This window comes from Lissotriton helveticus, chromosome 11 (genome assembly GCF_964261635.1).
Source record: "Lissotriton helveticus chromosome 11, aLisHel1.1, whole genome shotgun sequence".
Classification (NCBI taxonomy): Eukaryota; Metazoa; Chordata; class Amphibia; order Caudata; family Salamandridae; genus Lissotriton; species Lissotriton helveticus.
This window is the reverse complement of record NC_136072.1, coordinates 151,348,574-151,374,415: the sequence shown is the minus strand read 5'-3', so window position 1 is coordinate 151,374,415 and position 25,842 is coordinate 151,348,574. Positions and strand designations below refer to the sequence as shown.

The window sequence follows — 25,842 nt, the reverse complement described above, 5'->3', positions numbered from 1 at the left end:
ATGTAATATATTCTAAAAAAAAATAGCTAAAAATTATAAATAATAATAAGTAGTAAATCAGTATCAAAAAAATAAACATCGGAGGAGGAGCTTGGCGGGCATCCGTGATGGCCGCGTGAGCACAGCGCTCTCCGGACCCCCGCCGCTCCCGGCATGATATCCTGAACATATCCTGATTTCTTACAAGGATTAATGGAGAGGAACCTGGGCTGATCTTAATATTGTTTTCGGATTTTGAATTGGACAAGGGGCACCGAAGCTACATCGACTCAAACTTTCGGGGCCCGCATTGGTGGCGCGCCCGGGTCTTGGTGGGGCTCTGTTGCCGTGTCGGAGTTGAACAACAGCGGCAGGGGGAGTCGACTCATGGGTCCCCCTCTTAACTTTCGGTTTCGATTCTGACTCTGGCTATCTCTTCCAACGGAGGTGTCTGGTTGGTACTGAGTCCAGCGGCGCGAGATTGCAGTTGAGCCGTTTGTCTGCTTCGTGTCCCTCCGGGCCGGTTCGCACCTCGTCTTGCCCTCGCTGCTGACTTCTGGCTCCGGCGCCCTGTCTTCCTGTGGCCATTTTCACCAGGTCGCGTGGGTCCCGTGGGGACGCGGTCCCCGATATGACTGGCAGGGGGGACCAAGAGCGGCGGAAGACCAAGACGCCCATTCGCGGGGGCCCGGTCCAGTCTAATATCATGGACCGGTACACACAGTCGAAGGTGTCCCCCGGTGCCGCCTTGTCTGGCCAGAGTGCAGTGGGGCACCCTTCGGAGGCTTCGGCGGAGCCGTCCCTGCAGGACATCATGGGCGCCATCTCGGGTATGAGAGAAACCATCGGCCAACAGTATGAAGCTCTGGCCCACAAAATTGATACTGTGGCTATTGATGTGAACCTGATTCGGGCCGACTTATCTAAAACCAATGAGAAGGTGAAGTCATTGGACCTCAAGTCATCTAGCCTCACGGCCGACGTCTCGGAGATACAGACGGAGATCGGCAACCTCAGAAAGGCGAACGATTTCATGACTCAGCGCTTGGAGGATTTTGAAAACAGGGCACGGCATTGTAATGTACGTGTTATTGGTGTCCCGGAAAATCCTGATCCACATTCTGTTGATCTCCTGGTTGAGGACTTGATACAAAACTACCTTTCTCCATCCGGATTGAGCAAATTTTTTGCGGTGGAACGTGCCCATCGTGTTCCCGGTGGCCAGGGCAAGCCGGGCGCCCCGCCGAGGCCCATTGTCGCAAAACTTTTTTACTATAGGGACCGAGACGCTATCCTGCAGGCCTCGAGAGCTAAGAGCCCGGTGGCCTTCGAAAATGCCACGGTGAACTTTTATCCGGACTTCTCACAGCTGGTACAGAGGCAGCGAATGGGCTTCCATGGAGTCAAGAAGCGTCTTCGGGACCTGGGTCTGCGATACGCCATGCTTTTTCCTACCAGGCTGCGAGTGGAGTACAATGAACGGACCCTTTTCTTTGATCGACCTGATTCGGTAAATGACTGGCTGGACTCTCTGCCGGACCGGCCTAATTTCGCTGATCCCACCGAGCACCCGGGTGGTGCCGAGGGTGGCGTGGAGAGTTGAACTTGTTATCTGGGCCCCGGTTTCTGTATCATGTAATTTCTTCCTGGGTTCCGTACTTGAGTGATTTGTTTTCTGTGTATTCTCTTCTCCCCTTATTTCTGTCGGGGTGGCGGGTGGGACAGGGCCTTTTCCTCCTCCGGGGTCTTTTTGTAGAATGGGGGTTTCTGGGCGACAGGCACACTGCATGTTGGGTTGGCTTTTTTGTCTACTGCAGGGGTGCAGGGTGGGGGGTGTTTCCTTGGGTGTTGGGGGGGGGGTTGTTGGGGCGTTTGTAGTTTGTGTTTTGTTTTTTCAAGGCGATTCTATTTTGCTACTTGTACTTTCAGTGTCATGCTCGTTGGGGGGTGGTTTCTGCATTACTTAGTGGGATGGGGGTAGCGGGTTGAGGTTTATTTCATGGAATGTCAATGGTCTAGGGGATCGTATAAAGCGAGGGGTGGTGTTGCGATGCCTGCGACGTTTGTCTCCCGATATTGTCTTTCTGCAGGAGACACACCTAGTGGGCAATACTTGTCACGCGATGAATAGGTGGGGCTATCGTCTTGTTGCGCACTCAGGGTTTACAACGGGTTCTAGGGGGGTGGGCATCCTTGTCCGGGCTTCTCTTCCCCTTGCGATAGATGATGTGATCCTCGATGATCGGGTGCGCTATGCCGTCCTCGTGGGACGATATGAGGGCAAGACCCTTTCCCTGTTCACCGTCTATGTGCCCCCTGGCCTGCAGACCTCTACTTTCTCTGATTTGGGCCGAGTTTTGTTGGGACTCCCTGATGGTGCTCTTTTCATGGCTGGTGACTTTAATTCTGTTCTCTCTGGTCTGAGTGATCGTTACCCCCCTAGGGATATTCCCTCGACCCATTTATGGCTGGGTGGTTTTTTGGATACCTTTGGTTTGGTGGACTGCTGGAGACTTATGCACCCCACTCAACTTCAGTATACTTTCCACTCTGGGGCCCATGGGAGTTTGTCTAGATTAGATTACTTCCTCATGCCAGCTGAACAGTTGTCGGCTGTCCGGGAGATTAGGCACCTTCCCCGGGGCATCTCGGACCATTCTCCGCTCTGGCTCTGTTTTGATGCGGGGGTGGAGGCGGCGGGCCGGGTGGCTCCTATCAACCCTTGGTACCTGGCCTCCCCTGAGACCCGCGGTCAGTTGATTACGTCCCTGGGCAATTACTTTTTGGATAACGAGGGGTCTGTCTCTTCTGCTGTGTCCCTATGGGAGGCTTTTAAGACAGTAATTCGTGGGCAGGCCCTGTCCCTTATTGCTGAAACCAAAAAGGCAAGGAATCGGGAGGTGGTGGATCTTGAGATGGAAATACTTGAGATGGAGGCTGACCTGGAATCGGGTGTCACTCGTGCCAAACTCCATGCCCTGGGTCTGAAGCAATTTGCCTATAAGTCTCTGGTTACTGATGCGGCCAAACTGATGTTTAGGGAGCAACAGGGTCGTCTGTATGATGTTGGGGACAAAGCGGGTAAGTTACTTGCCTGGTTGGACAAGAAAGAGAGGGCGAATCGAGTGGTGCCTGTGATTCAGACTTTGAATGGTGTGCGGGTGACGGACCCGGTTGGAATAGTGGAATGTTTTGCGGACTACTTTCGTGCGGTTTACTCCCCAGTGTCGGTAAGGGATGAAGACGACTCTCGCCTCTTGCTGCGCGACGTAGCTTTGCCCTGCCTCTCCGACTTGGAGCGGTCCTCCATGGAGGCCCCGTTCTCTACGGACGAAATCGCGACTGCTATTCGCTCTCTTCGTTCGGGCAAGGCTTTGGGCCCGAACGGTTAACCAATCGAGTTATACAAACTGCGCCCTGATCGGATTGCGCCCTATCTTCGAACAATGTTTTCGGAGTCACGTGAGCGGGGTGCTCTCCCATATGACCAGCGTCTGGCCACGATTGTGGTAATTCCTAAAGATGGTAAGCCCCGGGATCTTTGTTCGTCATATAGACCCATCTCCCTGTTGAATGTCGAGCCTAAGGTTCTTGCCAAGGTCCTGGCTACTCGCCTCCTAACGGTCATTAGTGACTTGATTCATCCGGACCAATCCGGATTTATCCCGCACCGTAACACAGCTCTTAATCTGCGTCGCCTTCATGGAGCCATCGCGAGGGCGGGGCTTCTGACGGAGCCGGCCATTTTGGCTTCGTTGGATGCCTCGATGGCCTTCGACACGATAGAGTGGCCCTACCTTTGGGCGGCTCTTGAGAAGTTTGGTTTTGGCCCGGGGTTCATCGGGTGGGTTAAGCTGCTGTATACCGACACCCTGGCACAGGTCGTGGTTAACGGTCGAGTGTCGGCTCCCTTTCCCCTTGGTAGGGGGACCAGACAGGGGTGCCCCTTGTCTCCACTACTTTTTGCTCTCGCATTAGAGCCGCTAGCTGCGTGGATTCGATGGGAACCTTCTCTCAAGGGTATACGTTGGTCCCCAGATTTTGAGGACCGTGTATCGCTTTATGCGGACGACATTCTTCGTTATCTTACTTCCCCGCGTAAATCTTTGAATGTCCTGTTTGACGTTCTCGCCTCGTTTGGTAAGAATTCTGGTTTGATTATAAACTGGGCTAAATCCTGCGTCTATGCTATTTCGGGTGATCTGCCTCCGTTGCCGAATTGATTTCCCATCCAGGTTGTCAGTCCGGTTTCAAATACTTGGGGGTTTTTATTACATTGGATTTGTCGCTCAGATTTGAACGTAATCTCCTTCCCCCGCTTCATAGATTGAGGCTGGACGTGGCTCGCTGGCGTAAATTACCCTTGTCGCCGCTGGGCAGGGCCGCCCTTTTTAAGATGATGTCCTTGCCCCGATTCCTTTACGCGCTCCAGAATTGCTATGACGATATCCCCGCTACTTATTTCCGAGAGGTCGAGAGTCTACAAAGGCAACTGATTTGGGACGGGCGCCCGCGTATTGCACTTGCGAAGCTCACCATCCCTTGGTATGACGGGGGCATAGCACTTCCTGATATCAGGAGATATTATTGGGCTACGCAACTGTCTGCCATTAACCATTCGATGTATTCCCCGGGTCCGGCTCCGGCCTTTGAAATGGACAGACTCCAGCTACCGGGTGGTGACTTTAATAGAGCGCTTTACTCTAGGTCGTCTGGGCTCCACCTTACGGGACCGACTAGGATCGCGGTTCGTGTGTGGCGCGCTGCGAATGTGAGCTTAGGGTGGGATGAACGAGTGACGCTGGCGACTCCGCTTTTCGCGTCTGAGCTTTTGGGATGTCTGTGGACAACGAAGGGGTTTGATTGCTGGGACATGATTGGGATCTGTAGAGTGGGTGACGTGTGTGCGAATGGAACGGTGAAGTCCTTCGAGGCCCTTCGGAATGATTATGACCTGAGTGATAGGGAATTTTTTTAGATATTTACAGGTCCGTCATGCCCTCACTTCTGTTCTGCCATCCAGTACCGCTGTCCCCGAGTCCTCCCCCCTCGAAGATCGTATCCTGGACGGTCATATCCCTGATAGCACTATCTCCTTGATTTATAATAAGCTTATTCACAACCGCACGGACTTGCTCGTTCGACTTCGGGAAGCATGGGTCGGCGACGGGCTGGAATTGGATGACGAGGATTGGCAATTGGCGCTATCTTCTCCGAAAGAGGTCGCCATTCCGGCCCGTCTCCGTCTTGTTCAGCTCAAGAACCTCCACCGGGTGTATGTTACTGGTCCTCGTTTGGTTGTGATGGGTTTTTCCCCGGATGGCCTCTGCAAGCGTGGGTGTGGGATGAGTGCCACGTTTCTTCACATTCTTTGGGAGTGTCCGAGAGTGGCTGCCTATTGGACGGGGGTACTTGCGGTGATGGCTGCTGTGACTGGAATTGCCCTGGTGCCGGAGGCAAGGAGATGTTTGTTGAATGTTTGGGAACCTACCGATTGTTCGGTGGCCCAAACCAGGTGGGCGACCCTGGGGTATATGGTGGCGAAGCGGGACATAGCGCAACTTTGGGGCTCGCACAGGCCCCCCACTGTCTCCGTGTGGGAAGAAAACATGGACTGGTCTATGTTCCGTGAAAAGACTGTCTACACAGCCAGGGGCAGACCTAGGGCATGGACGAAGATCTGGTGTCAGTGGAATGCCTATCGCGGGGATATTTGTGCTCCTCCCCTGGTGGAGGCCCCTGATGTTCCCTTGTCACCCTAGGTTGGAGTCCCTGAACTTTTGTATACTGTCCTTTGGTTTGATGTATTTGTACTCTTCCCCTGGTGGAGGCCCCTGATATTCCCTTGTCACCCTAGATTGGCGTTCCTGAACTTTCGTATACTGTCCTTTGGTTTGATTGACCTCCCCGCTGTCCCCCCGCCTTGACTTAGCCTACTGATTGTGATTTTGTATTCCTGCTTAGTGACGTTTCCCCCCCCCCCTCCAGGGCTGACTCTCTGTGTATTACTCCTTCGCCTTGTTTTTGTTGTTTGTTGTTTTTGATGTGTTTTAAAATAAGAAAAATGTCTTATCCTGTTCCATATTGTGGGCGACATTTTGTATCCGGATTGTGCCTGACCGCCAGAGTGGCGACCACTGTCTTATACCGTGTTATGCTCCGATCTTAGCGGCCAGCCCGTGTGGTTGTAGGCCCATCTCTGTACACATGATTTTGTTGCTCAATAAAAGTTTTTCAAAAAAAAAAAATAAATAAATAAATAAACATCACAATTAACACATTTAAATATTGGCACTTACAAAACCTATGAAATTCGCTGAAAAAAACATAGGTTTTAGGCACGTTATAGTTAGGAATTAGCATTTATAAAACCTTGTAAATTCACAGAAAAAAACATAGATTTCAGCCACATTATAGTTAGAAATTAGCATTTAAAAAACCTTAGAAATTCACTGAAAAAAACATAGATTTCAGACATGGTATAGTTAGCTGGACATTTCACTTATACAAAACCATTGAAATTCCCCCGTTATAGTTAGTTCAGCTAACTATAACTCGCGCACCCGCAATCCACTGCTGATGAGGTCACATATTACATCACTCATGACATGGTAATTGACATCACTCATGACATCACTGATGACATCATCCTTGTGAAGAGTGGCAGACCACCTCTCACCCTAATATAGCCTTTGATACACACATTGAAAAATAGAAACTATAATTTTCAAAACAATGGGAATACCAATACCAGTTAGAACAACCTATTCAGTAATTCCAAAATCTACATCCACATCCACTCATTCACCAACAGTTTTATATAGTCACTCATACATGTACTTACTCATCATATGTACTCATACACCTATACATCCTGTTAAACACCTACACTCATACAGAGGTACTCACACACATACTCACACATGCAAATAAACTATCAAACATCCATTTACTTGCATATACAGCTATACACACACCACTACACTTACTTCTACAGAAACGTACACATACTTACTCTCTTAAACAATCACTTATAGAAACACATACTTATTTATACAGGAACTCTTCCAATCTCTCACTCCCATATATACTCACTTGTATACATCAATACTCACATATACTAGTTTAAAACATATGTAATTACTCATAAAGACACTATTGAGACAGTCATTCACTCACTAACACACCCATACACACACTCATCCACCCATACAGTCCTGCACACATGCTGTCTTCAAAACACATACAAACAGTGAGTCACTCATTCATGCATCTATGCGCTAAATAATATCCCCCACGGAACCATACAGACACTCATACTGATACTCAAAAAGCCAACTAATAACCCATATACACACTCATGTAACTACTCACCAACCCATGCAGCCACTTATACACAAAGTGAGACACTGATACAGATATTAAATATTTAAACATTACTCGCTAATACATGTATTCACTAGGATACACTTAATAAGTCAATTATACAATCAATTTTACAAAAAAACATCCATTTAGACACCTATTACCCATTTATTCTTCCATCGACCTTTAGATATACATATATAAAAAATATGTATTTTTCAGAAAGACACACATTCACTGGATGATATCATCAGTGATGTAATTTGAGATGTCATCAGTGATGCCATGAGTGATGTCACTGACCATGTCATGAGTGATGTAATATGTGACATCATCAGCAGTGGATTGCGGGCGCGCAAGTTATAGTTAGCTGAACTAACTATAACGGGGGAATATCAATGGTTTTGCATAAGTGAAATGTACAGCTAACTATAACATGTATGAAACCTATGGTTTTTTCAGTGAAAATATATCTATATATATATATATATATATATATCAAAATCTGAGTTAACCCACGTCAGGATAAAATGATCCAAACTGCACTGTATAACAAATACCTAAGTGTAATGTGTATTTGTACTTTTGATTTGAGAAAACATATTTTCTTTTAAAGTGTAAAAAACATTGGTGGCTGTAATAAAACCTTGCTCTTCACTTGAACAAACAATATGCGTTCTTTCTATTTCTGTATTCATCCGTTCGCTTCAGTTGTTAGCAATGTCCCTATAAAACCAGGAGATGTTATTTGATTGTTGAAAAGGCTGCGATTTGCAACCAGAATAAGTGATTTTTCACTCCTGAAGTTTCATTGTGAACTTCTCCGGAGCATTACAAGCCACAGAGACTCACCAAAAAAGCTGAAATATATGACATGGGCTTATGATCCTAAAAGCTGTGTAATTAAACCTATAAAGTAGTTGAATAGTGTTGGCATATACGCTTGAAAGAAATGCTTCCATGACAAAACCCCCTATGTAAGGTATAAACGTGAAAAAGCATTGCAAAGCAGTGGCGTAACGAAACCTAAGATGGCCCCCCTGCAAATTTCACAGAGGGGACCCCCCACGCCCTAGGCACAGTCAGTAGCTTTAAGGACAGGGACCTTAACGCCTGTGCACAGTTCAGGAGGGGGCAACCTGGAGCCCGGGGGGCCTCTGCGCCATGGGTGCTGCAGGGGCTATTGTTACACCAATAGCTACACACCAAGGATTTAATTGGCTTGTGGTAAAGGTGTTGGTGTTACCATGTATTACATGGAATAAAGTACCCGCAGCCGTAGATGATGAGTCACCTTCGGCCTCGTTCCTCTATATCATGGGTACTCACAAACTTTCTGTCGGGGCAAAAATTAAAGTGTGGTTTGTGGCTGAGGGCCACACCGGTAGGGGTGGGGTCAGTGGGGGTTGGGGGTCAGTGGGGGGGCGGGGCTAGAGTCTAAAAATCAAACTTGTTTCAAAACATTAGACAATGCTGTATTTCAAAAGCAGATGTAACCACAAAGAGCAATTTTTGATAATACATTTTTATTAGCAGACAATAGCAAACTTAAGAGTCATTTTTGACCCCGATTCCATCACAGTCTCTCTCTCTGTCTCTCTTTGACAGTCAGTCAGTCTCTCTCTCTGTCAGTCAGTCTCTCTTTCTGTCAGTCATTCAGTCTCTTTCCCTCTCTCGCTCAGTCTCTCTCTCTCTCTCTGTCAGTCTCTCTCTGTCAGTCTCTTTCTGTCAGTCTCTCTCTGTCAGTCTCTCTCTCCAGTCAATCAGTCTCTCTCTGTCAGTCTCTTTCTGTCAGTCTCTCCCAGTCAGTCAGTCTCTCTCTGTCAGTCTCTTTCTGTCAGTCTCTCCCAGTCAGTCAGTCTCTCTCTGTCAGTTTCTCTCTGTCAGTCAGTCTCTCACTGTCAGTCTTAGTCTCTCTCTCTGTCAGTCTCTCTCTCTGTCTTTCTCTCTCTTTCTCGGTCCGTCAGTCTCTCTCTGTCAGGCTCTCTCTGTCAGGCTCTCTCTGTCAGGCTCTCTCTCTCAGTCTTTCTCTCTCAGTCTTTCTATCTCAGTCTTTCTCTCTCTGTCAGTCTCTCTCTGTCTGTCTGTCTCTCTCTGTCCTGTCTGTCTCTGTCTGTCAGTCTTAGTCTCTCTCTCTCAGTCAGTCTTTCTCTCTCTGTCTCTCTCTCTCTTAGTCAGTCTCTCTATGTCAGTCTCTCTCTCTGTCAGTCTCTCTCTGTCACTCAGTCTCTCTAAGTCAGTCAGTCTCTCTCTGGAAGTCTCTCTCTTCAGTCAGTCAGTCAGTCTCTCTCTGTCAGTCTCTCTCTGTCAGCCTCTCTCTGTCAGTCTCTCTGTCAGTCGCTCTCTTTGTCAGTCTCTCTCTCTATCAGTCAGTCTCTCTCTGTCAGTCTTAGTCGCTCTCTCTCCCTGTCAGCCAGTCTCTCTCTCTCTCTCTCTTTCTCTGTCAGTCAGTCTCTCTCAGTCGGTCAGTCTCTCTCTGTCAGTCTCTCTCTGTGTCAGTCTCTCTCTCTATCAGTCTCTCCGTCTGTCAGTCAGTCTCTCGCTGTCAGTCTTAGTCTCTGTCTCTGTCAGTCAGCAAGTCTCTATCTCTCTCTCTGTCAGTCTCTCTGTCAGTCAGTCTCTCTCTGTCAGTCTTAGTTTCTCTCTCTCACAGTCAGTCAGTCTCTCTCTCTCAGTCATTCCTTCTCTCTGTCAGTCAGTCAGTCTCTCTCCCGGTCAGTCAGTCTCTCTCAGTCTTAGTCCCTCTCTCTCTGTCAGCCAGTCAGTCACTCTCTCTGTCAGTCTCTCTCTCTGTCAGTCAGTCTCTGTCAGTCTCTCTCTCTCCATCAGTCAGTCTCTCTCCCGGTCAGTCAGTCAGTCTCTCTCCCAGTCAGTTAGTCTCTCTCCCGGTCAGTCAGTCTCTCTCCCGGTCAGTCAGTCAGTTAGTCTCTCCCGGTCAGTCAGTTTCTCCTGTTCAGTCAGTTTCTCTCACGGTCAGTCAGTCTCCCTCTCTCTGTCAGTCTCTCTCTCTCTCTGTCAGTGTCTGTTAGTCAGTCTCTCTCTCTGTCAGTCTCTCTCTCTGTCAGTGTCTCTGTCAGTCTCTCTGTCAGTCTCTCTCTCTGTCAGTCAGTCTCTGTCAGTCTCTCTCTGTCAGTCTCTCACTCTCTGTCAGTCTCTCTCTGTCTCAGTCAGTCAGCCTCTGTCGGTCTCTCTCTCTCTCTCCTTCAGTCAGCCTCTCTCCCAGTCAGTCAGTCTCTCTCCCAGTCAGTCAGTCTCTCTCCCAGTCAGTCATTCTCTCTGTCAGTCTCTCTCTCAGTAAGTCATTCTCTCTCTGTCAGTTAGTGTCTCTCTCTCTCTCTGTCAGTCAGTCAATCTCTCTGTCAGTTATTCTGTCTCTGTCAGTCTCTCTCTGTCAGCCAGTCTCTCTCTCTCTCTGTCAGTCTCCCAGTCAGTCAGTCAGTCTCTCTCAGTCAAGTCTCTGGCTCTCTCTCTGCCAGTCTATCTCTCTGTCTCTCTCTCTCTCTCTCTCTCTCTCTCTCTCTCTCTCTCTCTCTCTCTCTCTCTCAGTCAGTCTCTCTCTTAGTCAGTCTCTCTCTACCTCAGTCAGTCAGTCTCTCTCTGCCAGTCAGTCTCTCTCTCAGCCAGTCAGTCACTCTGTCAGTCTCTCTCAGTCAGTCTCTTTCTATCAGCCAGTCTCTCTCTGTCAGTCAGTCTCTCTCTCTCTGTCAGTTAGTCTCTCTGTCAGTCAGTCCCTGTCTTTGTCTGTCAGTCAGTCAGTCTCTCACTCAGTCTCAGTCAGTCAGTACCTCAGTCTCTCAGTCAGTCTCTCTCTCTCTATTCTCTCTCCACTCGGTCTCATCTCTCTCTCTCTCTCTCTCCACTCTGTCTCTCTCTCCACACTCTCTCTCTCTCCACTCTCTCTCTCTCTCTCTCTCTTGTCTCTCGCCACACTCTCTTTGCACACTCTCTCTCCACACTCTTGCTCTCTACTCTCACTCTCTCCCCACTTTCTCTCTCTTTCTCCACTTTCTCTCTCTTTCTCTCTGGGGGCCATGGGTACATTACCTGCAAGGTCCGCTGGCCGACAAGGAAGGCCTGCCGGGCTGCTGGTGGCCCGCGGGCCGTACTATGAGTACCACGGTGCTATATGGTCATGAACTCCTCAGTGAGTTGCAATATCCTTATAATGTATGGCAGGGGCTACTTTATCTCATAAAATACAGCCACCTGTTTAAGTATGGCCTAATGTATGCCCCCCCTACAATTTGCTTCTAAGGACACTATAGATAGTTCCACTAGTGATATTCTAGACAATGCATACAATAAAAAAACGCATAGAGTAAATAGTGCAGATATCTGTGATAGTCCACGCATGCATGGGTAATTGCTGATTTGGGTAGTAAATTTAAAATACTTGTAATTGAATTACCTTTTCAATGTACCTGCTTGGATTTAAATATATTACGTCCGAACACAACCAGTGCCTAATTTGAGCCGGTGGTGTCCGGTGCTCAACACTGGAGCTTAATTTGTTTCCAGTGCTCTGCACCGGCGCTTAATTGTTAACACCACACTTAGAGCAGTCTGCCACATGGTGGTGCTGCTCACCTAATTTAGAGATGAGCAGAACAACAGTTGTTTATAAATACAATATCATTACAAATTACTAATATCTGCCGCCATAGTCAGTCCTTTAGCTTTGGGGACCTTAAATAATCTGAACTGTAGCACTTGCTGGCGAGAGAGAAGGCTATTAGTTGTTTTGGCAGCCATGACCGGAGAGATGGTTGGTGCAAGTTGCAGTGGCCTCCTGGTCAGGGCCCTGGCACTTAATACTTTACAAATTAAGCTCTGCACACAACTACTCCCCTTGGGTGCAGAGGACCATGCCTGCATTTAACTTTTTTAAAAAAAAATGCTACCCCTGTCCCCTTACAGCAGACCATTAACAAAACAAGATCCCTGTGCAAGGCACAACTGTGCTTGTCATTGAGAAAAACAAGGCTGGTGTTGTAGGAGTGATAGATGTAATGGGCGACCCGAACTACTCAGGAGGGCTCGGGCAAAGTGAGATAAACAGGTAGGTAGGCCTTCAAGGGATTTACTTGAATACTCAATTGGTTTATTTTATAATCGCATTTAGGGGCAAGGTAAATTGTATGCTTGCTAATTAATTTCTTTCAACAGCTCTTACTACTGCACAATCTCTTTGTAAAATGGAACGAAATTCGCAACGAAACCATATATATCATACAGAATATATATGAAAAATAAAACATACAGAAACAGGTGTATATAAAAAAATACTCACTTTTTATCTTAGAATTTCATCGAGGGTACTGGTAGAAAATGTATGTTTGTTTTTTGCACTATGTTTTATTTTTGATATATATTCTGTATGATATATATATTGTTTTGCTTTTGGTGTTGTAGGAGAACCTTTTGGGGGAGGGGGTCCACTTCCTTAGCGTTCACCTACCACAATCACTCATATGCAATCACCCCTCCACATCCATCACCACTCATTCCAGCTATTTGTTGTCCCTCCATTGTCCCAAAGTAAAGTCCGGGTTATGTTTCTACAGTTGCACACATCCTCTTCCTATGGTTGCCACCTAACTGGTGTTATATGGGCATGAGCTATAATTTAATGTTCCAACCAGTACAATAATTATGAAAATCAGATTGGTATTTTTTCCCCTAATTAGTTCATAGTTTAAATAGGCAATGTAAGAAAAACACTTTAACTGTGCTCTACAGCTGCCCTGGTGACCCCTGACTGACAAAGACAGGAGGGCATATTTAAAGGAATAACAATGATTTCTTATTAAAGAACCATATTGGGGCCTTTTTACAGAATGTTAAATGGTGAACAGGTCGCTATATTTCTCTATTGCAATTAAAGGTAGCACCTTATCTCTGTCCTATTAAGGTCTGTGCAGCCTCTTTACCTCTCAGACAAGCAGTGGAAGACGCTTTCTGTGAGGAGGAGTGGGAGGGGGATCCGCTCTTATAAGGGGCCTGGCAGGCTCGGAGTGAAAGAGAAACAAAAGTTGTTATTTTGTTTCCCTTCACTTCTGAGTCAGCCCGTGTCAGCGCAGAGCAGCTCAAATCAGGCTGCAAACTTTGTCTGCTTTACAGGAGGCACTGTGTCTGACACACACCCTGGACGAACAAGCTGAGGGGCCCCCCTTCATATATAGAAGAGTTGGGCCCCCCGCACTGCGGGGGCTGCGGGGGTGTCCGTTACACCCCTGTTGCAAAGGCGATACGATTTAACAGACCCACATGCATGTTTGAAATTCATATTTGTATGAGTAGATTAATACATTTTAGGGGATTTCTTGGTCATACAGGGTTGTATGACATTACAACGCAGGCTTTTACCCCGCGTGCCATTACAATGCTGTTTTTACAACGCAAGTCGTTACAACGACTTGCGCTGTAAGCGCTGGATAGTGGAATAGTTTAATTTTCTATTCCAACTCCAGCCCACGTTACAGTAGGGAAGGTGTTGGAATAGAAAATTAAACTATTCCTTTTACAACAGCGCCCTCCAGTGCAAGTCGTTGAAACGACTTGCGTTGTAAAAGAAGCGTCTTAATGGCAGCGAGTGGTAATGCCCGCGTTGTGATGGCTGCTCACCTCATACAGGATACAGCTTTGGCCATAGTGCTACAAGTATTGCAGGACAGCTCAACATTTCTAAATAGTTTTTCAAAATCATGTTCTACAATGAGAGATCTCAGGTCTCCATATTTTTTCATTATTGTGATGTGTTTTTCTTCCAGGAGGAATGTCATCCACCGAGATTTGTAAATCAAAGAGTGGTGATAGCATCACACCGCGGGCAACGCGCACCACCCCTCGCAAACGAAGTGACAGCGCTCTAAGGGAAAGAGATGACACCTCTCGACATGGTGCACCGTTGACAGAAAAGAAAAGCACAAAGCTAAATAATCAAAAACTTGCAAGCTCTAGCATATTGCCTGAAACAGCTCCCCGTGCATCCATTGTAGACTCATCCCCACCCCTGAGATCATTGGGAGGTAACAGGAAAATGAAGGAACCAAGCAGCTTCAAGCCCAGCACGGATCTGGTTAGACCTACAACTGTAAACTCATCAATGGCAAATCAAAGCCTGAAGGTATTTTAATTTGGAAAACATATGAGCTTTTCTCCTAGATGATCTTGATGAGTGAAATGTGTTTTTGAGTCTTTTCCTCCAGAGAAAGCTCATAGGTCAACCCTCTGGAGAAAAAGTTTGCTGCACTTTCAGTTATTACATCAGATTTTTTAGTTTGAATCAAGTAAAGTTTGAATTTTATGTCACTCAGAAAAAATATTAATATAGGATTAAGAGGAAAGATTAACAGCACGTGCACTTTCTCAAGCCATCTGCAAAAATCCACGGTATCACTGAATGTCTTAGCGCAGGTATAAGAGATGCATTTTGTTTGCACACACAAGCACAGTTTAATTTGAAACAATGGAAAAGTCGATGTGCAATAATTGTTTTGTAAACGGAATTTATTAGCCTTTAGCATACTCTAGGTACAGTCACATTGAAAAACAGCTAATCACGGCATCAAACAAACAAGCTGTGAGGTGGAATGAGCCTCATACAGTGTCCTGAAGTTCATATTCAAATAGGTAATGTAGCAAATGGTATGTCAATTTACATACAAGCAATTGTGCATTCAGTATCCATCCAGGCTAGGACTTTGAATCCCACACTGTAAAATGAGCAATTACAGGAATAAGGGAGGGAAAGCCAAAAAAGCAAGAAACAAATATTACGTCCAACATAGGGAACTAGAGACTGCTGATTCACTGGGGAAGGTTCTAGGAGCAATAGAACTGTGAGGGGGAGGCAGTACAGAGGACGGTGTTATGTAGGTGGCAGTGGGGGGACATTTTGCGAGTCTCTAGTGTGTTCAACTCTGGGCAGTATGTCATGCGTACGAGGCATGAGATGATGTCAGTGAGGGGATAGAAGCATGCTCTTCATCTGATGATTCCCCATCTCGGCCAAAAAATAGGTGGCCATCAGGGGTTATCAAGAGATAGCGATTCATGATGTGTATGTTCAGGACTGCACCAACCTTTATGTACCTCTAGTGTCATATTGGCTCTCTCATACTCCGCCCACTAAGTCAGTTCTTGTCTCCAACCTAGAAGTGGCGGGCCCTTGGGGGATTTTCCAGAACATAGAAAAATGTCCAGGATCCAGTATTAATCCAAGGTCCACAAATTTGGAGGTGATGGTTTTACCATGAGGTTTGGGAAACAATCACATTATGCAGACGACCGGGGTCTGATCTAGGTTACACATATCAATAATGATGCATATCTCTGTTAAGTTTTAGGCTTTTTGAAAAGAGAACTGGCCAACTTATTCTCTTTTGATTCACTAACCGAACCCTTGACTTAAGGTCCATTTATTGGTGTAAAAGATGTCTTATCATTTCTGTCAAGATACAATTGGACCTGGACAAAATTTCAATTTCATGGACTTAATTTGCATAATTTCAGGAATTTCACACAAGGCTATTCTGCAAAGTTTTCAAAATGATTCCATTACTCTGTGTTGCATAATTAGAGCACAGGAGTGCGGGAACAATGGCAATGATAAAAATGCGAGAAGCTGTTTGTGGCACTTACAATTTGGTGCTATGTTTTAGCTCCAAATGCTTCCTCATGTCCAAAATGGATGCACGGATGCATTTCACGCTAAAATATAGTGTTAAATTACCGATTTGCGTTTCTAATAATTATGCATAATTTCACATGATTTTCCTGTAATAGCACCTAATTACGTGAAAGCAAATTTCATCAATTTCACACACCCCTAGATAACATCAATCACTGGCCCAGAAGACAGTATGGTATCTACACATGAGCTCTGATCCACTAATGCCAAGACTATAATTTTGAAAACAGTGCTTTTTGTGCCCCACCCAAATATCTGCATTTACCTGCGCATCCGAATTGTGTTACCGTTAATGGTGGATCTTGCATCACAGTAATCCTTTAAAATTAGTAACAATAGTATGGTGAAACATATTTCAGACCCCATCTCTTTTTTACTAATACGTTGTCCAGAATCTCACAAAAAACGCCCACGTCATATAACTAGCAAGGGACTCGCAACACATTAGCAGGTTTCACTTGAACACATCGATCATACACTTCATAACTAGAAATTGACTTCATACATCATCTTCACTGTATGCTGAAAGAGCATCCAGTCATTCAGTTGGCAGCTGTACTGGATATATTCTGATGCATGCTTTTCATTGCTATCTACATATACATGTATCATAAGTTTATGCCATCTGTAGAAGTGCTTGTCCTTTTCCTTTAAAACCAGTTTTACTTTTACATATTTGTATTCATTATTGTGCATGAAGAGACTTATGCCGCCAATACCCAAAATAAGTCAGAAAGTAGCAGTCTAAAGAATTACAATATTACAGATAGGAATGTACACTTTGCTGCTGTAGTACTGCTTTACTGTTTATCTTCAGTGTCACCATTTGGTCCATGCTGTACCCTTTCAGCTGATAGCTCAGACTTCTATTCTGAGAAGACAAGAAGACCATATTCCTTCCATTTTCTTAGATAAGGTCCTTACGTTGAGCTTGACTGACAGGGAACTTTGTCACAAATGTGACTTCTATCCCATTTGCTGTTTTACTAGTGCAATAGGCTATAATGAACTTGTATAATAATGGATGAAATATCCCAACATTTGTGCCGCAGTATCCTGTCAGCAAGACTCTAAATAAGGCCTAAGTCTTTTCCTCACTGGAAATATACTTTTTATATTTTATGAGTAGTCAACTTTCTGTTTAAAAACAATTAAACACAAACATTTGACTGAATCAGTAAATGATAATGAATGTTTTTACAGTCTTGGATCTTTCATAGATTCACATGCTTGAATCACCCCCATCGTAGAAGTGTGAGTCCCCCTGTATCTTTACATTTACATCTTTTATAAAGCAGTACATTCGTTGCCATAGGCTTAAATGCAATGAAAAGTTACTGCAATATTCTATCTATATCGATTTGTAGAAAAGGACCAAACCTCAACCATAACCAATCAGGCGACAGCACCCTGTAGAGCACTCTCAAGAGAGGCAGAAGCCTTCAGAGTTTCTATCGCGCATCCTGTGAGAGGGAGTCCCCCTGAGCTCTGCTCAGTTTCTTCACTTTTTCTCTTCAACTTTGGTACATCCAAAGATTCTGCTGATACTACGTTTGATTCTTCTAAAAAAGGACTCTTCAGGACAAGTGGAAGTTGTGGTAAGAAAAGACTCCATGCTGAGGATCCTCATAAAGATTGTATTTATTGTTTATATCTGCACCATTAGGTGACGGACTGCAACATTTGTAGAACCATTTCAACAAAAATCCTCAAGGATAGAAAGGGAACGTTGGTATTTTGGCTGCAGAGACATAAATTATGTATGATGAGGAAGGAATTAAGTCTGTGGAGGAAGATAGTGCGAGCTCTCACACCTCTCATTACAAATGTAAGAAGAGGTAAAGGTTGCAAGGATCTCCAGAAAGTCATAAAAAAGCTTTTTAAGAAACACATCATGAGTCTTCCAAAAGCTCCTAACAAAAAGGAAAGTGTTTAGTTCCTTCTCAAACGAAATCTGATCTTCCATTATCTGTTGTGACCTTAAAACCTACGACATCTCCCTCAGAATCTTTACTAATAAAGGCAAAGCTTTCCTTGAAGTCCTCCTCAACAATGGAAACACCATCAAAACCTTTGTCGACGCCTACATATCAGAAATCACTGACTGTCAATCTCTCCTCCATCGTTGAGAACCTCACCATTGACGAAGACTTCACCGTTGGCGGCACCCACTGTCGGAGAGCATCACACCACTGACGAGGACCACCTCATCAATGATGACGGAAGCGTGAACAACGTTGACGACGATTATCTCTTCATTGATGACGGTTGTCTTACAGTCGGAGGGAGTTTCACCAAGGGTGTCATCAACTAAACAGACAAAGTCAAAAAGACCATCCACCTTTCTCCTGACGCGAGATTTGCCAATGTCGACATTCTCCCACTCAAGTTTCTCCATTACCACATAGTAATTTATTTGATTTATAAGAATCTAATGACAATGGGCCTTTTGGGCCAGCTCGTAGCCAATCACAGCTCCATATAAAATACCAAGATGATGATGTTGATGAGAAGGAGCAAGAATCGACCTATTATGCACAGGAATGCCATCAGAGGTACAAGTAAAGGCATTACACCTGACTCACAGGTGAATCCATGGTCCAGCTTCCGGTGGCCTTGGTGAAAGGATTACAAGAAATGTTACAGGACTGCCATCTGCATTTTCCTGTACCTGAGTGAGCAACATCCGCTCCTTCTTCACAAGCTCCAGCATTTCCAGCATTTCCAGCATTTCCAGCATCTCTACCTACTCCTATGCCTCAATTAACTCCGGCTTCAAACATTGCCATGCCACCAACACAGGATCCATCTTCCTCAGATGATGAAAGGGAGGAAGGAGAACTTGAAGACCCTCACCCAGCTTCCAACGAGTGGGATGAATATCTTATTCCAACACCACCCCTCCCCCCCAACCCCTGACCCAGCAGATTAACTCCTGGAGAATGTAGGTGTTTTTCACTCTTTAATGGAGAAGGCAGCTATGAAAGTTCAGTTCCCAATGGCAGTCAAACAGTCTGACTGTCTTGATTTTAAAGAGCAATCAAGGAAGACAGTGATGGCAATCCCTCTGATTCCTGATGCATGAGAAGAGGATATAAAAATATTGAAAACACCAACTACTGTGTCTGCACTCCTTCCTAAGATTGCCCAAAAATATAAAGCCTTTGATGACTTTCCAGCTTGTTTGATAGGGCACCCAAAACTAGACTCGGTGATAACCCAAGCTGCGTAACACAGGTCAAAGAACCCTTCAGCGCCTATTACAACACAACCTGATAAAGAAAGCAGGTGCCTTATAACATAGGAATAAGGTTCTCCACCATTTCAGGCACTACGGTGCTTGCTGTGAATTCCTTAGCAATTTTGGCAAGGTATGACCACCAGCTATGGTTGGATATCGCACCATATCTGGATCTTCTGCTGGAGGACAAGTAGGAGGAAACTGGAAAGATACTGCTGCTTTTAAAGTCATCTAATATGCTAAAAACGTGGCCTCTGTTGGGTTTTGTTAGCTCGCTGGTGCATTGATTCTTAGACGCTGGCTCAAAGCAATTGCTTTCTGCCCTGAGGTACAAAGCAAGGTCCTAGACAAGCCTTTTGATGGTGATGTCTTTTTGGGAAACACATACATGATGCTTTATAAGCCATCAAGGCAGACACAGGGAGGTCCTAAGGAATGCTGAGTTTAGGAAAGCACCTTTCAGAGGAACCAGCGAACAACGTACCTACTCCTTTTGTGGCAGATACCAACAATACCAATCGTTCTAACCCTATCAGTCCTGCCTATCAGCAACGCCAAACATGTTGTGCACCACCAACAGCTGCATATTTCAGACAGTAGTCAAGATGAAAGTATCAAGCCCAGCCAAGGGACATTGTTGCAGGGCTACAAGATAGGTAGCTCGGGTCGTGCTTCCGGGGCGGTGGTGTCAGCCTGAGGACGTGGCCACAGCTACGGTACCTCAGATTGAAAAAAAGACTGTACAAAGAAAGCCTTTGGTGTTGTAGCTATTGTTTGCACAAATGCTTTTTGACTCTAGCAAACATGCCTGGCAGGTTTTAGAAGTGCAACAAGCGTCCACACTCAGGAATTGACATGGATTTATTGATGTACCGGATGGACACAATGGATGAATTTTTGGCGCTTTTGCACCCACCGGCCGCAGGGGAGGGAGGCACTGAAGCACGCAACTCTGGCAGAGAGGCCTAGGATGCCTGGGGTTCCCCCAAGAGCTTCATTCCAGCCAATATAAAAGTGTGGTCGGATACAGGTTATAGGTAGAGAAAGTGGCCCTAGGTTACCGATTACCCCAGCATTGTTAGTGTGGGAGGATTATGTACAGTCAAAGAGCATCACAGCTCTCCTGCAGTGATAGTGCGGGTGGCAACTATTAGCATTATGCGTGCAGCAACTAATAGCATTATGCTAAGTGGCAATTACTAGATGGCATCTGGGGGTGATGCCATGGATGAGTACAGGACAGCCTGATTTGGTGGCTAATTTAGTCAGTGTGTTAACATGGTTGTCGAAAGTGGAGATGTTATCCACCCCCCCCCATATGGGGGATGCGCTAGCCAGGGTCACTGAGAGCAACAATGTGAAGAGGGCCCAGGTGTTGGTGGGCCCAACTGGACAGTACGGGTGAGCACTATGTCCAGGTTCATCAGACTGAGGCGGTTGGCACACCCTTGGTAGCTAGTGGGGGTCAGCTCTAGCAGCTGTTGGTACGCAGAGCACAGGCAGTGAGCTCAGACCATGCAGGCTGCAGTTGGGGCACTGCACCCCATCAAGGACTCTATGCCAGCAGCTTCAGTTGCACCCTTACCAAGCATGGGTTTGGGGGATGTTCATTCTGTGCATGATCAGTTGGGCAGGCATGTATCGGTTTTGGAGAAAGAAAAGATTTGGAAAGGAAGTTATGTGAAAATATGTGAACTAATTTCAGGTTCTCCTGAAAGGGAGGAGAATTAGAGGTGTAAGGAATGAGTTTATTCTAGGGACCACATGCATTGGCCATACAAGAAAAATGTGGAAGGAACATTGATGAATTGTGTCAAAGGTTTCACAATTTTCCAGGCAATCATGGAGGAGAAGTTCCCTACAATAGGGAACTGAACTAGTTTGCTATCAGAACAGAATAGTGTGTGGTGTGCACATGACAAATTTGAGGACATGGCTTAGATGGATTATAATAAAGAATTTAGAAGGATAAAGGCTATCTGAACCACTTTGGCATGGGACCCAATAGAAGTGAATATGTGGTTGCTTTACATGAGGTTGCAAAAGACAGAAGCTGCTCCAGTACAGCCCCTTCGGTCAGCTTCAGGGGTAAACACCCACACTGGGGTAGGAGGGCCAAAGGGGCCATGTTAAGATTTTAATAAAAGGATGTGTTCTAGACCCCTGGGACATGTAAGTTTAAACACTGAAACTCCTTCTGCAGCCTCCCATCACACCTGGAGTCCAAGTGTTTCAAAAAGTCAAAGAACAGGGGTCCTAAGAAACATATTTGAGCAGCCCCTGTTGGTGAAGGCCCACTCCTTGGTAAATTGGCAAGCAATGGTGGGTTGGTTGAAAGCGAACAACAACACAGCAGCAACACACTCACTGTATGAGTGTTTTCAGAATGGTTTCAGAATTCTTGCGGAAGGCTGTGTAGAGATTTCATTTTGTAAGAATCAGTAATCATTGCTGCCTAATTGTAATGTGGCCAGAAAGAAAGAAAGAAAGGAAATTGGGAAGGATAGCAGGCCCATTTGACTCCATCCCGCTGGAGAATTTTGTGTGTACACCTTTGGGAGTGGGTCCAAATAAACAACCAGGAAAGTATTGCTCGATCCATAATTTGTCAACGCCTAAGGGACAGCCAGTCAATGAGGGGATTGATGGGGCAATATGTTCTGTCAAATACACTCCCCTAGACCAAGCAATTAGGATGCTCCAAGAGCTGGGCATGTGGCGTTGTTGGCAAAGGCAGATAAAGAATCAGCATTTAGGCTGCTACCTTTCCTTCCTGAGGATTGCAGTTTTCTAGACTTTCAATTAGAGGGCTCCTTTTACTTTGACAAATGCATGCCCAGGGTTGCTCAGTCTCCAGCACTTACATTGAGAGGTTTTGCACCTTTTTGGAGTGTGTTTTAGGCAGAGGACAGGACACCTCTGGGTATTGCATTATTTGGATGAATTCCTGTTCCTAGCTCCTCCGGACACAGCAGGCTGTAGGGAGTTTTTGAAAGCATTTCAAGAGCTAATGGAGGTATTTGAGGCTCCTCTTGCCCAGGCAAAAACATGTGGCCTAAACACAATTGAATTTCTCGGGATAGAGGTAGATTCCAAGGCAGGTGTGTCTAGGCTACCATAGGAGAAGGTCAAGGCTTTTCAAGAAGGTGACGTTGCATCAACTGCAGGTAGTAGTGGGTCAGCTGAATTTCGCCTTGCTTATCATACCCATTGACCGCCCTTTCTTCAGATCTATTGTGCAGGCCATGTCCGGTTTGAAGCAGAAACCCAATTGCACCAGGTTGTCAAGTGAGGTGAGACAGGACATGAGAATTTGGGAGGCATTTTTGAAGGACTTCAATTGTTTGGTGGTGTGGCCAAGTCCAGCAAAGTCCAGTGGTGAGTTAGATTTGTTTGCAGACTCCGCAGGCAGTGTCGCTTTTGGCGCCATCATGGACACTTCTTGGTGTGCCCAACGTTGGCTATCACACTTGGTACAATCAGGACTTGCAGTAAGCATAGTTTTCTTTGAGCATTTACCCATCCTGGTGACCCTCACATTTGGGCTGACCAGTTTCGCAGCCAGTCTGTTATATTCTGGTTGGACAATATGACAGTAGTATGGTGCATTAATCAGCAAGCAGCAAAGTGTATGATGATCTTGAGGTTACTCAAAGAAATATTTTGCTATGTTTAAAGCTCAATGTCACTTTTAAATCCAAACATGTACCTGGTGTATCGAACAATGCAGCAGATACTCTGCCTCGTTTTAAGATGCAGGTTTTCAGGTGCCACCACCCAGAAGCACCAGAGTTGCCTTCACTGTTTCAGAACCAACTCTGGCGGCTTTGTGCCCCAGTCTGCCAGACCTCGTGTCTGCTGGTTTAGCACTTAAGACAAAGTTTGCCAATATGGAGGGCATTTTGCAAATACTGTTGGTTCTGAGGAAAGGAGAGGGAATTGTTTTCATCTTAGCCTATAATTGAATATTTACGATCATTGAGGTAGGAAGGTAGGACGCTATTGTACGCTGGATGGCACACTGTAGCCATTTCTTTCTTCGCCAGTATGTGGGGATGCCCCAATGAGACCAGGGTGTTCATTGTGCAAAGAGCATTGAGAGGCTGGCAGAGACTAGAGGTGGCCAAACAAGATACTAGGCACCCCATAGACCGACTAAAGCTGGGGAAGATCACCGCCAGCCGGTCGAAATTGTGCAGGTCACCTGCAGAGGTATGCCTTTTCAAGGCAGCTTTCTGCCTGTCGTTCTATGGGGCTTTGAGGGTAGCTTGGCTGGAGGCAAGCTGTAAGAAGGACAAACAGCGTGGTCTTCAAGTAGAGGATATTGGTTGGTCAAGGGGCTCCCTGGCAGTTACCATTATTCTCTCAAAAACTGACCAGCTAGGTAGGGAAGAGATGTTCTGCTTAACAAGGCACCAGGAAATGAGTAATGCTCTCTTAGGAACTTGGGGTCATATGTAGGTAATTGCCATTTACCCATTCTAAAATACAGAATTTTACCGATTCGGTATTTCAGAATCGGTAAATGGTATGTAGCATAAAATTCTGTAAATATTACCAAATCGGTAATATTCGGTATTTTAGCATCGGTATTTACCGATTCGGTAATTCCCATTCATTCCTATGAGCCTGAAAGCCCATAGGAATGAATGGGAATTACCGAATTGGTAAATACCGATTCGGTAATAAGGGGAACACATTCAAGGGTGGCAGGGTGTCACAATTCCTTTAGGTTCAGAGCAGATACACCAGCGATAGGCATAGGATTTGGATGACAATCGGTTCCAAAGATAGGGAGATGGAAGTCCAATTGGTATATGTGGTATGCAAGATTGAATATGTTATAATGATTGCTATTAATCCTCTGCTCTTCCTTTCTGGTATTCTCCTGTCAGTGCAGAAAGAAGGCAGATTAAAGAGGTGCCGGTGTTGGGTCATTTATATGTAAAGTGAGCAAGAGTCTGCTATGCAGGAGAAGATTATGCAACGCGTGCCAGGCAGGTGGAATTCCTTATAACCTTCTGCGTGCAAGGAGGTCTGCGCTTGGGGGACCTGAGATCATCACTGGACAGATTGTTGCCATGGACGCTTCTGCCCCGGAGGTGGTAATCGTACATTTGGGAGGCAATGACCTAGCCAACCTAGGTTCTCAAGGACTTTTTTAAACTAATAGTCTCCGATGTGGGTAGGCTGTCAAGGAGATTCTCCGAAGCCATGATAGCATGGTCACACATTGTGATGAGAATGCATTGGAGAGGTGGAAATTCTGTTTGGGCCATTAATAAGTTGGGAAACATCTGAACAGAAAAGTGGCTAAGCGATTGTACACCACCAGGGTGGCATCAATAACCCATGAGTTCATCAAGGGTGAGTGTTTTTTCTTGCAGGTTTGTGTACATTTGTCCAAAGAAGGAAACAAAATCTTTCTCGCGAATTGGCTGGCTTGGCCCACTCAACATACTCTGCATCAGGTGGGGGACAGATAGTAGGCAAACTAACTTGGCCTGGGGTAGGTGAAGTCATGATTGGTGGGACTCTACTTGTCCCATGCGGCAAAGTTTTCTAGCAAAACAATGGGAAAAAACAGAAGCGTCAGAGGAACCTCAAAGGGATGCTGGCTGCAATTTGTAAGGAAGCTGCAGAGGCAAGGGGGGCCAGGAGGCTGTCTCTGACACACGATTCAGAAAAGGGGGTGGTGATGAACAGAGTGCCTGAATTAAGCAGACCACTCTTACCCAGTCCAAAGATCAGGGCTTGATCCATCACCATTTTTTAGCTCACTGCACCATCCCAGCTCAGAACTTGGCTATATGCAAATTAGTCTGTTCCTGTCCCAGTGCATGATGGGAACAGGGCAAACCAAACTACCAAGCCAATTCTTATACTGGGAAGGAAACAAGCTTCCGGGGACCGGTTTCTGCCATTTCAGGCGTCGTCGGCCCGGCTTGCTTGAATCCTGATGGTGCAATGAGCAAGGGACTCACATCTGAGTATACCCTTCCACGCTTATGGTGGACAAAATGATTCAGAAAAGGGGGTGGTGATGAACAGAGTGCCTGAATTAAGCAGACCACTCTTACCCAGTCCAAAGATCAGGGCTTGATCCATCACCGTTTTTTAGCTCACTGCACCATCCCAGCTCAGAACTTGGCTATATGCAAATTAGTCTGTTCCTGTCCCAGTGCATGATGGGAACAGGGCAAACCAAACTACCAAGCCAATTCTTATACTGGGAAGGAAACAAGCTTCCGGGGACCGGTTTCTGCCATTTCAGGCGTCGTCGGCCCGGCTTGCTTGAATCCTGATGGTGCAATGAGCAAGGGACTCACATCTGAGTATACCCTTCCACGCTTATGGTGGACAAAATGATTCAGAAAAGGGGGTGGTGATGAACAGAGTGCCTGAATTAAGCAGACCACTCTTACCCAGTCCAAAGATCAGGGCTTGATCCATCACCGTTTTTTAGCTCACTGCACCATCCCAGCTCAGAACTTGGCTATATGCAAATTAGTCTGTTCCTGTCCCAGTGCATGATGGGAACAGGGCAAACCAAACTACCAAGCCA

At 45.8% G+C, this 25,842-nt stretch overlaps 1 protein-coding gene across 2 annotated transcripts in view; it reads left to right on the top strand.

The window, feature by feature from the left end:
• The window catches only part of ZBBX (zinc finger B-box domain containing), a 509,107-nt gene that overhangs the window by 339,141 nt on the left and 144,124 nt on the right, over positions 1-25,842 (top strand). For both annotated transcript variants that reach the window (XM_078665923.1, XM_078665922.1), the window contains one exon: positions 14,115-14,470. In XM_078665923.1, the coding sequence (XP_078522049.1) occupies positions 14,115-14,470 (356 nt within the window). The remainder of the gene's footprint in view (positions 1-14,114; positions 14,471-25,842) is intronic.